General features: G+C 45.9%; 1 protein-coding gene across 1 annotated transcript; it reads right to left on the minus strand.

Moving 5' to 3' along the window:
- Positions 1-888: 888 nt before the first annotated feature.
- LOC147842776 (uncharacterized) lies at positions 889-8,347 on the minus strand. Its single transcript, XM_087265108.1, has 2 exons — positions 8,231-8,347; positions 889-7,974 (listed from the first exon to the last, which is right to left on the minus strand). The coding sequence occupies exon 2, from the start codon at positions 7,541-7,543 to the stop codon at positions 1,736-1,738; it is 5,808 nt and encodes a 1,935-aa protein (XP_087121234.1). The 5' UTR covers positions 7,544-7,974; positions 8,231-8,347; the 3' UTR covers positions 889-1,735.
- Positions 8,348-13,004: the final 4,657 nt, after the last annotated feature.

A 13,004-nucleotide genomic window follows, 5' to 3' on the forward strand; every position in this document is an offset into this window, starting at 1 on the left:
GGGGCAGAGGCGGGACCAGCGGGACTCCGGTAGTGACGCACAAGCGGCGCTTCAGTACACAAACGGCATGCACTAAATTCCAGGGGTTTCATTACCACGACGTAAAATGTGCGTGGCTCGGTCGGTGTTTGGGAAACGCCCCTTTAAAAAAAAACCAATACTGAAAGGTCACCGATCATGCGCAGTAGAGGTTCTTTTTTAGCGCGGTCATTTCAAACAGGATGATAATGGATAAAGAACCTACCGCGGTGGATAACGAGGGGAAAAAACAATCATACAGGTTATTTTTTGTTTTTAAAATGTTATATTTTAAAGATTTCATTAGCAAAAACAGCTGACCTCGTTTTACTCCGTTTTACTGTCTCTGGGCTTTTGTACTTACATTTTAAACCAAATAATAATGGTTGTGGTAAGATTAACCGTGTTTTTGTAGTTTAGTTTAAAATATGGTATTCAGTCATGTTTAAACAAATAAATACCACATTTACTGTAATAAATCGTGGTTAATTTTTCTTTCTCGATCTTAGTTAATTAACATAACTCATATTTATTTTCTATTTTTATTTAAAGTCATCATACACAAAACAACTGAAATCAGGACAGGTATCTGATGTTAACTAATATAAAAGTGATCGTACATGAAACCCCTGGGATCAGGACAGGTATCTGATGTTACTGTATATAATATAAAAGTGATCATACATGAAACACCCGGGGTTTAGGACAGGTATCTGATGTTAATGTATATAAAAGTGATCATACATGAAACCCCTGGGATCAGGACAGGTATCTGATGTTACTGTAGTGAAGACTACCTTGCCGTTAGGGCTAGTTAAAGGGAGCGTAGCAAACCAGGGGTGTCGGTTAGAACACAACAGAGAGATGAGGTCAAGTTAAACAGGGTTTATTGCAAACTGCAAATTGTCCACAAAGGGGGGGAGCCAGCCTGTACAGCTATCAATCAGTAAGAATTAACAGGATGGGGAGTGAGCTCTAATCCAGCAGCAAACATTGATAGTATGGGCAGAGCAGCTTTAAAGCATCCACTGAAGTCCGTAGGGCTTTGTACATCCACATTTAGGCCAATGAGAGGATGACTTGGCGTGCGCTTGCTTGTATGAACTGAAACACTAGTTCCTTGATCTGAGCACTTATGGATGTTTGTGGGTGTATAGGGGTGTGTGGTTTCTCTGAAACACACAAAGTATAAAACTAAATTAAAACTCTTACATTGATAAGTTACATTCAAAATATAGGCTGCTCCCCATAAACAAGAACAAAGTGAACCATAAACATATTATATAACAGTAAACATTAAATGTCTTCACTTATAACTAGACATGAGAGTTTTAGCCTGCTATGCTAAGCACTGTAATGATTTAACACTAGCATCACGTTTGGAATGTTCTCTCATTCTATTTACATGCCATCCGGACTGCTACTCACTCTTATAGGACGCACACAACACCATAAACAATCTTCTGTCACGAAAGGGAACTGCAGTGTCCGTCTGTGGCTCTTAACAGATGGAGGACTGCACGTGAGCAATGGCTGCGATGATCTAGCGATCTCTAGAGTGAAAGCACTTTCTTTTCCGGCCAGCGGCGATCTATACTTTCATAATAAAAGTCCTCCGGGCACCATCCGCAACAACATGCTTTCACTTTCTTTAATCGCCTTTTGCACAGCCGCCCCCAAATTGCTTGCAATTTGACCATGCAAAGTGTACTGTTAATTAAGATTCATTCAAGCCATTTTCCTCAACGTTCTCAGCTGGGATTGCAGGTAGAAGAATAAGCCGGGCAACCGGCCGGGTGTAAACCCTGTCCTTAACTTGTACATCTACAGATCGTACACATCCATCCACACTTGGGTGAACTTTAATCACCCTGCCAATAGGCCAGAGTGCTCGAGGGTACTGTGGATCCATCAACATGACTACAGCTCCATTTGTCAGGTTGGCTTGAGTATCACGCCACTTCTGGCGGCACTGTAGTGTGGGCAGATAGCACCTGATAAATCTTGCCCAGAAGTGATCAGCCAACACTTGGCAGTGACGCCATCTCCGCCGGCTTAATCCTTCACTCTTTGGATACACAACTGGAGGCAGTGTGCCATCAAGCCGCCCCATTAGAAGGATACTTGGTGTCACAGCATCCAGGTCGGCAACATTTGAGGAAGTGTAACCCAATGGTTTAGAGTTTAGTATTGCTTCGACCTCCAATAGAACAGTGCGTAAGACTTCCTCAGATATGGGCTGAGCTCCAATGACAGTATTCAAGGCCATCTTAACAGACTTAATCTCCCTCTCCCATGTCCCCCCAAAGTGTGGAGCTGCAGGGGGGTTAAAACAGAAGGCGATTTTCTGCTTGGCGAGGAGTTGCTGAAGGTCAGGAGACATGCGACTAAACCATTCACTCAGCTCCTTTTCACCTCCTCTGAAATTCGTGCCCTGGTCGGAATAAAGCTCAGCTGGACTGCCACGGCGCGCAATGAATCGCCTTAAGCTCATTAGGAACGAGTCCGAATCCATGGCATGCAGGAGATCCAAATGGACCGCTCTAGTTGTAAGACATTTATAAATAATGCCCCATCTCTTTTCAGAACGTCTTCCTATCCTCACTTGAAATGGACCAAAGCAATCAACGCCTGTTGAGTAAAATGCCGGTTGGTATAGGCGAAGGCGAGCTAAGGGAAGATCTGCCATCTTTGGAACTGAGGGTTTAGCTTTCCATCGCTGGCACCCTTGGCATTGGTGTTGCTCTCTCCTTATGGCTTCCCTTCCACGAAGGATCCAGAACGTGCGACGAATCTCCGCAAAGACTCTCTCTGGACCTGGATGACAGAGTCGTTCATCGTAATCCCGAATGAGGAGTTTTGTCATATGGTGTGACGGGTCTAAGAGAATAGGGTGCTTGAAGGCTGTGTCTAACCCTTCAGCTCGTCGGAGTCTCCCTCCTACTCGTATAAATCCCTCACTGGGATCGAGCTCTGGTGATAGAGATGCAAGACGGCTGCTGCGAGGCACAGCTTTACCTGTTTTAAGACAATGTAACTCTTCTGGGAAGCACTCTGCTTGGATCCTACTGAAGATAGACTTCTCCGCTCGACGATAGTCCTCCGCAGTTAAACAGGTATCTTGATTGGCCGCCCCATATGCCTCCTGTGCTACTGACTCCATCAGGTCATTCCAAGACTGGTAAGTTAAGGCCCCTTGAGCCTCCTGTCTGTTAGCTTTGGAGATTGTTCCACATAGAGTCACTTTCTTGTACTCAGAAATGTCCTGCTCAAGGAGTTCTCCAGGTTGTGATGGCCAGTCCGTAGAGGGTTTATGAAGAAAGGGCGGTCCTTGACTCCAACGATTTGGAACAGCAAGCTCTGCCAAGGCCTTTCCCCTGGTCACATCGTCAGCTGGGTTCTGGGCAGTGTCAACATAAAGCCAGGTACTCCCTGCGGTTAGCTCCTGAATTTCTGCAATACGCGTGCCCACAAAAACTTTAAACCGGCATGACTCCGAATGCAACCAGGTTAATATTGTCGTTGAGTCACTCCAGAGTATTGGTTTATCTGTCTTGATGGTTAGCTCTGTCTCGATCTTCTTCGCTAATTGAGCAGCAGTCAACGCTCCACAAAGTTCAAGGCGAGGGATTGAGTGTTGGCGACGAGGTGCCACTCTAGATCGTGCAGCGAGGAAGGCTACCTGTATTCGTCCTTGGACATCTTCAGTCCTAATGTATGCCACGGAGCCATACGCTTTAGTGGAGGCATCGCTGAAAACATGTATCTGTCTTGAGACCACCATCGGTTCAGTGAGGCCTGGAGCATAAGGACGAGGTACAGCAATGTGAGGTAGCCAGTGAAGCTCAGATTCCCATGTCGTCCATGCCTTCTGCAAGTCAGGGGGGATACATGGGTCATCCCAGTCACGGGGTTTGTCCCACATGCTCTGAACAATGAGCTTTGCTCGAGTAGTGTAGGGCGCTATGAATCCCAAAGGATCGTATTGGCGGGCCAGCACTTTATAAATGTTCCTCATTGTCAGTGTCTTGTATTCCACAGGTCTGCTTCTATAACCGAGGGTATCTGATCCCCAGTGCCAACTGAGGCCCAGGGCTGGTTCCGGAAGACCAGGTTCGTCATGCGAAAGCCACCTCTCCATACTGTCGGACCTCACCTCAGCAGGTAAGTGTCGGAGAACATCAGGTACATTGGAGGCCCATTGTCTGAGCTCAAACCCTCCAGATGCCAGCACGTCTCTGAGCTGGTCAACTAACTCCTTGGCCTCCTCAGCTGTCGGCAGACTCTGGAGACAATTATCCACGTAGAAACAATGTTCCACTGAATGAAGGACTGCATTATTTACTCCACTGTGATCCCTTGCATGTCTATGGAGTGCGAACGTGGCACAGCAAGGTGAACATGCAGTACCAAAGGGGAGAACCTGCCACTGAAAGACTGCAGGTGGATCGGCACGTTTCATGTCTCTCCATATAAATCTGAGGAGCGGCTGATCTTCTGGTAAAAGTTGGACTTGGTGGAACATGCCTCTGATGTCGCTACTGATTGCCACGGCATGTTCCCTAAAACGTAGCAGAACTCCCAGAAGAGAGGCTCCAAGAGTTGGTCCTGGTAGGAGGGTGTCGTTAAGGCTACGGCCTTGGTATGGGAAAGAGCAATTGAAGACTATACGACTTTTCCCGTTATGACGCACCACATGATGCGGGATGTAATATGACTCAGCAGAGTCTAATACTTCACTTGTAGTGAGTCTCCTAATGGCTCCTGCCTCCTCCAACTTACTAATGGCTGCACAGTACTCCTCAGCTTGTTGAGGGTCCCTGGCCAGACGTCTCTCTAGGCCCCTGAGGCTAGGTAAGACACTTTCTTTCTGAGCTCTGAGGGGGGGTACACCTTGTTTCCTCAGCAAAGGTGTAGCATATCTGAAGATGCCTGCGACTTGTACTTGCTTTGTTTTGACTTCCAGAAGTTCTAACGCCTCTTTATCCTCCTTTGACCTCACAGCCAGCCTAGTGCTCTGATACGGCAAAGCGTCCATCTTCCAGAGCCTCTCTACATTCTGCATCAACTCCAGGGTTGGTGATGATATACTAGTGTGAAGACACTGCTGGGTAGTTGGAGCCCACTGGATGAGATGTGCCGGTCCTTGGAGTGTCCAGCCTAATCGAGTGCGAATGGCTGCCGGACCTCCTGGAGGGCCTAGTCTCACAGGTTCAACAGGAGAGATCAGCTGAGGGTAGTCTGCACCAATCAGCACAAGCGGCTTGACGAAGGAGAAGGACTCCAAGGGAAGGTCAGCTAGGTGCTTGTACCTCTTCTTGAGACTGGCCACGGGGTACGAGTGGTCTGCCAAGCCTAAGCGCTTGGAAGTAAAAGCATTCTTGATCTGGAATGTTTTCTTGGGCTTCGACGTGGATGATATTTTAAATGAGACTGAAGCTCCATTCAATGTCTGAACTTCCTGACGGATTGTACGGAGAGCGAGGGTTTCGGGTCTCTTATCCAAATTAAGTTGGTTGACTGCCTCTGGTAAGAGCATTGTCCTCTCTGATCCATCGTCCAAGATTGCATAAGTATCTAGTGTCTTGTCTCCATTTTGTAGGGTGACTCGGACAACCTTTAGCAGTACTCGAGCATGAGACGATGGTTTATCAAGATACAGGACATCCAGGCTGGTGTTCACTAGGCAGCTTTCAGCTTTGGACTCTTCAGGACGAGTATTAGCATCATGTAGTACTCTTAAGTGCCTCTTTTGGCAGATATCGCAGAGCCTCTTCAGGTCACATTGAGAGGCTTGATGGGCTCTTCCACATCTCCAGCACCGTTTGTGCGATTTAATCCACTCTACGACCTGTTCCCGTGTAAGCTTCTGAATGGCCTGACATTTATTGAGGAAGTGCTCTGTATTGTTACAGTAGGGGCAGTAAGGTTTGATATGGCTCTTCTGCTTGGAGGAGGATGGGCTCTGACTCTCTGACTGAGCTCTGTTTGAAGTACTACTCTTAGAACCATGAAGAACTGTAGCAACAGGCTTATTAAATCTTTTATCCGCTCTTAATCCAGTCACCCGTGAGGTGCGAGGTTCTGGAGTGGTGTCGTAACCTTGGCACCATGACTCATAGCGTAACCATTCAGCTAAGTCGAGCAGGGTAGGGGTATGTCTCGGATGATGGAACCTTGAACGACGAAAGTTAGCTCTCATTTCGATGGGAAGCTTGGTAAGTAAGCGTGCTACATGTGAGCCGCAGCTCAGCTCGACATCTCCATCTGGGCCCAAAGTCTGGAGCATTCCTACCAGTGACTGGACATGCAGCGAGAACCGTTCAAAGGCCATTAGATCTCCTCTCTTGATCTCCGGTGACTCCATCAAAGCAGCTATTCGCCGTAAGGCTATATGGTGTGGCTGTCCAAACTTCTCTGTTAAAGCCATCATTGTATCGGTGTATGGCCGGGGTGAATTAATGAAGGAGTCAGCGATGAGACAGGCCTCCTCAAGCTTCACATGGTCTACAAGTATCTGATACTTAAAGAGTTCAGAAGCATCTGCTGGCAACAGATTAGTCAGAGCCAACTTGAATCGTGAAAACTCCATGGGGTCATTATGGATAAACTGAGGGATTTTCGGAGCAGGCCCCCGATACTCTCCTCCTGATTGACATGTGGATACCCATGATTGCTCTCGGCTCCTTGCATTCTGAGGCTGACTCATATAAGGTCTTACTCGTGGCTGAGGTAAAGGACCTCTACTGGTGCTATGCATACTGGGCGGGTGACCAAAGCTAGATATGTTGGGTCCTGACTGTTGCGTCTGGCACCAAGTGTTATGTTCCAAGCCTCTACTATGGTGAGGGGAGTTATGACTCTGATGTGTCGAATGTGGATGAGTTTGTGCTATGTGGTTTGGCGTCATACTGTCTCTCATTAACTGTAACTCACTCATCATCCGATCAATAGCAGTAAACACACGGTGTTCTTCAACTGTTGGCTCTGGTAGGTAGTTAGAGGAAGGCCGGGGGGGAGGTGGCGTATCTACTTCTTCATTCTCTTCCTCAGGCATCAAAGGGGCCTCTGCTACTGGCATAGAAGAAACTGGCCATGATTCAAATAGTGGATCGCACTGTTCAGCTACTGGTGCTTGGTTCAAAGCCGATAACATGGGTTCCCTTCTCTGGCCATATAGTGAAGTATAACTGCTCGCGTTGCTTCCTCTGATTAACTCACTTTGCTCAATGTCCACCTGAGTGCATGGTTTAGGGTTAAGTGGCCATCCACGGCTGATATCCTCATACTGATTTTCTGGATCTAACGCATACTCTGCTTGTGTCTCAGGGGGTCTGCGCCACTGAATGTGAGGCTGCTGGCTGTGCACTGACTCACTAGGGACAGGCGGGGACAAATTAAAATTTCTTGAAGTATGTGACCTGGGTCGCACAGCACTCACTTCATAATCTTGTAAATATGCTGGTTGTCTCACCTGACGTCTTGGCCGTGGGAGGGCCCACGATGCGTGCTCACTCTGCTGCATAATCCTAGCACAACTACGATCCGGCTCGAAGGACCATTAAATGTAGTGAAGACTACCTTGCCGTTAGGGCTAGTTAAAGGGAGCATAGCGAACCAGGGGTGTCGGTTAGAACACGACAGAGAGATGAGGTCAAGTTAAACAGGGTTTATTGCAAACTGCAAATTGTCCACAAAGGGGGGGAGCCAGCCTGTACAGCTATCAATCAGTAAGAATTAACAGGATGGGGAGTGAGCTCTAATCCAGCAGCAAACATTGATAGTATGGGCAGAGCAGCTTTAAAGCATCCACTGAAGTCCGTAGGGCTTTGTACATCCACATTTAGGCCAATGAGAGGATGACTTGGCGTGCGCTTGCTTGTATGAACTGAAACACTAGTTCCTTGATCTGAGCACTTATGGATGTTTGTGGGTGTATAGGGGTGTGTGGTTTCTCTGAAACACACAAAGTATAAAACTAAATTAAAACTCTTACATTGATAAGTTACATTCAAAATATAGGCTGCTCCCCATAAACAAGAACAAAGTGAACCATAAACATATTATATAACAGTAAACATTAAATGTCTTCACTTATAACTAGACATGAGAGTTTTAGCCAGCTATGCTAAGCACTGTAATGATTTAACACTAGCATCACGTTTGGAATGTTCTCTCATTCTATTTACATGCCATCCGGACTGCTACTCACTCTTATAGGACGCACACAACACCATAAACAATCTTCTGTCACGAAAGGGAGCTGCAGTGTCCGTCTGTGGCTCTTAACAGATGGAGGACTGCACGTGAGCAATGGCTGCGATGATCTAGCGATCTCTAGAGTGAAAGCACTTTCTTTCCGGCCAGCGGCGATCTATACTTTCATAATAAAAGTCCTCCGGGCACCATCCGCAACAACATGCTTTCACTTTCTTTAATCGCCTTTTGCACAGTTGCTGTATATAATATAAAAGTGATCATACATGAAACACCCGGGGTTTAGGACAGGTATCTGATGTTAATGTATATAATATAAAAGTGATCATACATGAAACACCTGGGATCAGGACAGGTATCTGATGTTAATATAAATAAAAGTGATCATACATGAAACCCCTGGGATCAGGACAGGTATCTGATGTTACTGTATATAAAAGTGATCATACATGAAACACCTGGGATCAGGACAGGTATCTGATGTTAATGTATACAATATAAAAGTGATCATACATGAAACACCTGGGATCAGGACAGGTATCTGATGTTAATGTATATAATATAAAAGTGATCATACATGAAACCCCTGGGATCAGGACAGGTATCTGATGTTAATGTATATAATATAAAAGTGATCATACATGAAACCCCTGGGATCAGGACAGGTATCTGATGTTACTGTATATAAAAGTGATCATACATGAAACACCTGGGATCAGGACAGGTATCTGATGTTAATGTATACAATATAAAAGTGATCATACATGAAACCCCTGGGATCAGGACAGGTATTTGATGTTAATGTATATAATATAAAATTGATCATACATGAAACACCTGGGATCAGGACAGGTATCTGATGCTACTGTATATATATAAAGTATTTGACACAAAAGCCGTGGGATCGGGACAGGTATCTTAAGTTATAACAGTATTAATGTAATCTGAGAGGTATCTTAAGTTAATTTGTTTAATATAACATACACTGACTTCACATGAAACACCTGCGATCAGGACAGCTATTTTGTACTGCATATAAAAGGCATTGGACACGAAACCCCTGCGAATACGTACAGGTATCTGAATGAAATGGCTGTTTTCACAATCTGCGCATGATCCGTGACCTATGCAAATTCACAGATAGGCCACGCCCACCCGATGACGTAGTAGCGGTTACGCTGTACTGAAACCCCTGGAAAAAAGTGCCTGCCTACACAAACACACACCTAAATCCGACAGGTCCGGCCAAGATGGCTACCTGGGGTCCGTTCTTCGTACCTCGCTTAAATGATATAAGATTATTTGGCAGATCCCGGATCTTTTAATATTGATAACTGATCTCTCGCTAATTTGGTTCTTCTAACGACTTCGCGGATCAGATTAGAATGTCTGGATAAACTGATCTGAGATCGCTGCGTGTGTTGTGAAGGACAGATCTATCGATCCTCGAAATCATGATGAGCAATGCAATGATTGGCTGACGGCACAGCAGCGTAATGACATCATCTGATTAATATTCAATTATCCATGTGAGCAAAATTACATCAAATTAGCAGTAAACGGCTTGTTAAATATGACATGCAATAACTTTCCACATGTTGTGAGCTGCAGGCTTTACAATTTCATGTGTCAGGAGTATTCATCATGTGTTTCAATGCAAATCAATGTATTTAGTTCTACATTTAGAAAAGATTTTCTTTATTATAGTAGCCATTTTTTAATCGGTGTAAAGAATAACTGGTTGTTTACAAAAGTGTTTTCATATTGGTAAAGGCGTCTGCAACTTTTGTGAAGCATCAAATCACCGGCATATTAACTATCAAAACATGTTTATGACTGCTGAAATGTATTATTGCTTTAAAAAATAGTCACATATTGTGCATTTCTATTATACACAATTTGTACTAAAGCGATCTAAAAAGTTCATATCAATAAGCTTTCTCTTTGCACCACCAGGTGGCAATCTTTGTAGCCTACTTTTATTTCGAGGGTGCAGATTGCATACGTTTTATTAAAATGTATAACTTAATTTATTTTATTAATGACTATAACTTTATTTATATAGTTTAAAAATATGTACCATTTCCCTAAGTTTATATAACTACTACTGTAAGAAAATATCAGAATTCGGAACATACTTTCTGTATTATCTTTGCTTGAACTAAGCCAATCTAATCCTGTTTATATGAATTGAACCTGCTCCCGATCAGGTTTGACCTAGCAGAACTGTTGCTATGACAACAACTCTCGGATCAGCTTTGAAGAACGAAACGATCCTGGATCATGTCAAATCGTCAATATCCAAATCCAGCTAACTGAGTAATCCACGTACGAAGAACGGACCCCTGATCAGACGTGTTTGTTCGACCTCCTGCACCATAAGTATTTAGATAGTATAAAAGAACTTTTAACTTGTCGTACATATGTCACGTTCAAAATAAATGTTCGGGTAGATCCAATAGCGAGTGAACAAAGGAATTTATTAAACACAGTCAAACTCAAAAAAGGCAGGTGTAACAAAAGAGTGAGGTGCTAAGGCTAGGGGAACAGGACAGGAATCAAACAGGAAATCAGGCTCTAGCAGAAGCTCCTCACGGTCCTGAGCACAGACAGAAAGACACACATGAGCACACGTAACGAACTGACAATGAACATTAAACACGTAGCACTTAAATAGTCACGATGATGTATATCAGCTGGCGAAGAATCAATCCAGCGTAGTGACGTAAGGCCACGTGACCAAAACAACACACGTGGGCCACAAAAGCAAAACAAACCCACATGATTACACAGACACTCCGGAAGAGCGCACAAACCTGCAACCGTGACATTACCCCTCTCTCAAGAGCACCTCCTGGTGCTCCCAGAAGCGCTTACCTGGCGATTGTAATCATCGATAAGAGAGTGATCCAATATGTCCTTTGCAGGGACCCAACTCCTCTCCTCCGCACCATAACCTTCCCAGTCCACCAAGTACTGAAATCCTCGCCCCCTCCGTCTTGAGTCCAGAATGCGCTTAACCGAATAAACGGTCTCCCCATCTACGAGACGCGGCGGGGGGGGAACCGGAGTGGGCGGATTAATCGCCGTATGAAAAACGGGCTTTAATTTGGAAACATGGAACACGGGATGAATTCTCCTGTACGCTGGAGGAAGTTTGAGGCGGACTGCCACCGGACTAATGATCTTGATGACAGTGAATGGGCCAATAAATTTGGGTGCAAGTTTATTACATACGGAACGCAAGGGAATATTCTTAGTTGAAAGCCACACTTTTTGACCGACGACGTAAACGGGAGGCTTCAACCGGTGGCGATCGGCTTTAGCCTTAGTGCGCGCACCCACTTGGAGGAGGGTCTGCCTGGCCCTGTTCCAAGTGCGTCGGCACCTCTGGACAAAGGCGTGGGCGGAGGGGACCGCGACTTCGGATTCCAGACTGGGAAAAGCTGGTGGCTGGTAACCTAAACTACACTGAAACGGAGAAAGGCCCGTAGCCGACACTGGTAATGAATTGTGTGCGTACTCCACCCATGGGAGCTGCTGACTCCAAGAGGAGGGATTCTGGGAAACCAAACAACGTAACATGCGCTCGAGATCTTGGTTTGCCCTCTCAGTCTGTCCGTTACTCTGAGGATGAAACCCAGAAGAAAGACTTACAGTCGCTCCTAATAAATGACAAAATTCTCTCCAAAATTTAGAGACAAACTGGGGCCCCCTGTCAGAAACCACGTCCGTCGGGAGGCCATGAATGCGAAAGACGTGATTAATGACAGCATCCGCTGTCTCTCTGGCTGAGGGTAATTTGGGCAGAGGAATAAAATGAGCTGCCTTCGAGAACCGGTCCACAACGGTCAAAACAGCCGTATTGCCACCAGACGGCGGTAGCCCGGTGACGAAATCTAGCGAAATGTGCGACCAGGGTCTCGAAGGCACTGACAGCGGCTGAAGGAGTCCAGCAGGAGGGCGATTGGAAGTCTTAGAAACAGCACAAACGGAACAGGCCAAAACAAACTCGCGTATGTCCCGTGCCATAGCTGGCCACCAGAATCGCTGTTTAACTAAAAATAATGTACGACTCACCCCCGGATGACAAGCCACTTTGGAGGAATGTCCCCATCGAATGACGTCAGACCGAATCCCCTCCGGCACAAACAAACAACTGGGTGGGCATCCGGCCGGGGGCGTTACCCCATCCAGGGCTGTGCGGACCCTGCTCTCGATCTCCCATGTCACAGCAGAAATACAAATCCTCTGGGGAACGATGGGCTCAAGAGACGTATTGCGCTCGGAAGAATCAAAAAGACGGGATAACGCGTCGGGTTTGATGTTTTTGGAACCCGGCCGATAAGAGATGGTAAAATCGAAACGTCCAAAAAATAATGCCCACCGAGCCTGCCTGGAGCTGAGTCGTTTGGCGGACCTGATGTATTCAAGGTTCTTATGATCGGTCCAAACGATAAAGGGAACCCCCGAACCCTCCAACCAATGACGCCACTCCTCCAAAGCGAGTTTGACAGCCAACAACTCCCTATTACCAATGTCGTAATTACGTTCTGCGGGAGATAATCGATGAGAGAAAAACGCGCATGGATGAATTCTGTCATCCGAGGCGGCGCGCTGGGACAGGATAGCTCCCACCCCCACCTCTGACGCGTCAACCTCCACCACAAACTGCCGGGAGGGATCAGGTGTCACTAAAATAGGAGCTGAAACAAAGCGGCTCTTCAGATTGGAGAATGCAGCCTGTGCTGCGATCGACCACCTGAAGG

The sequence above is a fragment of the Danio rerio genome, chromosome 8 (genome assembly GCF_052040795.2).
Source record: "Danio rerio strain M-AB ecotype USA chromosome 8, GRCz13ab, whole genome shotgun sequence".
In the NCBI taxonomy this organism is placed as follows: domain Eukaryota; kingdom Metazoa; phylum Chordata; class Actinopteri; order Cypriniformes; family Danionidae; genus Danio; species Danio rerio.

Bases quoted from the DNA above. Each gene is read 5' to 3' on its own strand.
- LOC147842776 (XM_087265108.1), bottom strand. From the start codon at position 7,543: ATGCAGCAGAGTGAGCACGCATCGTGGGCCCTCCCACGGCCAAGACGT.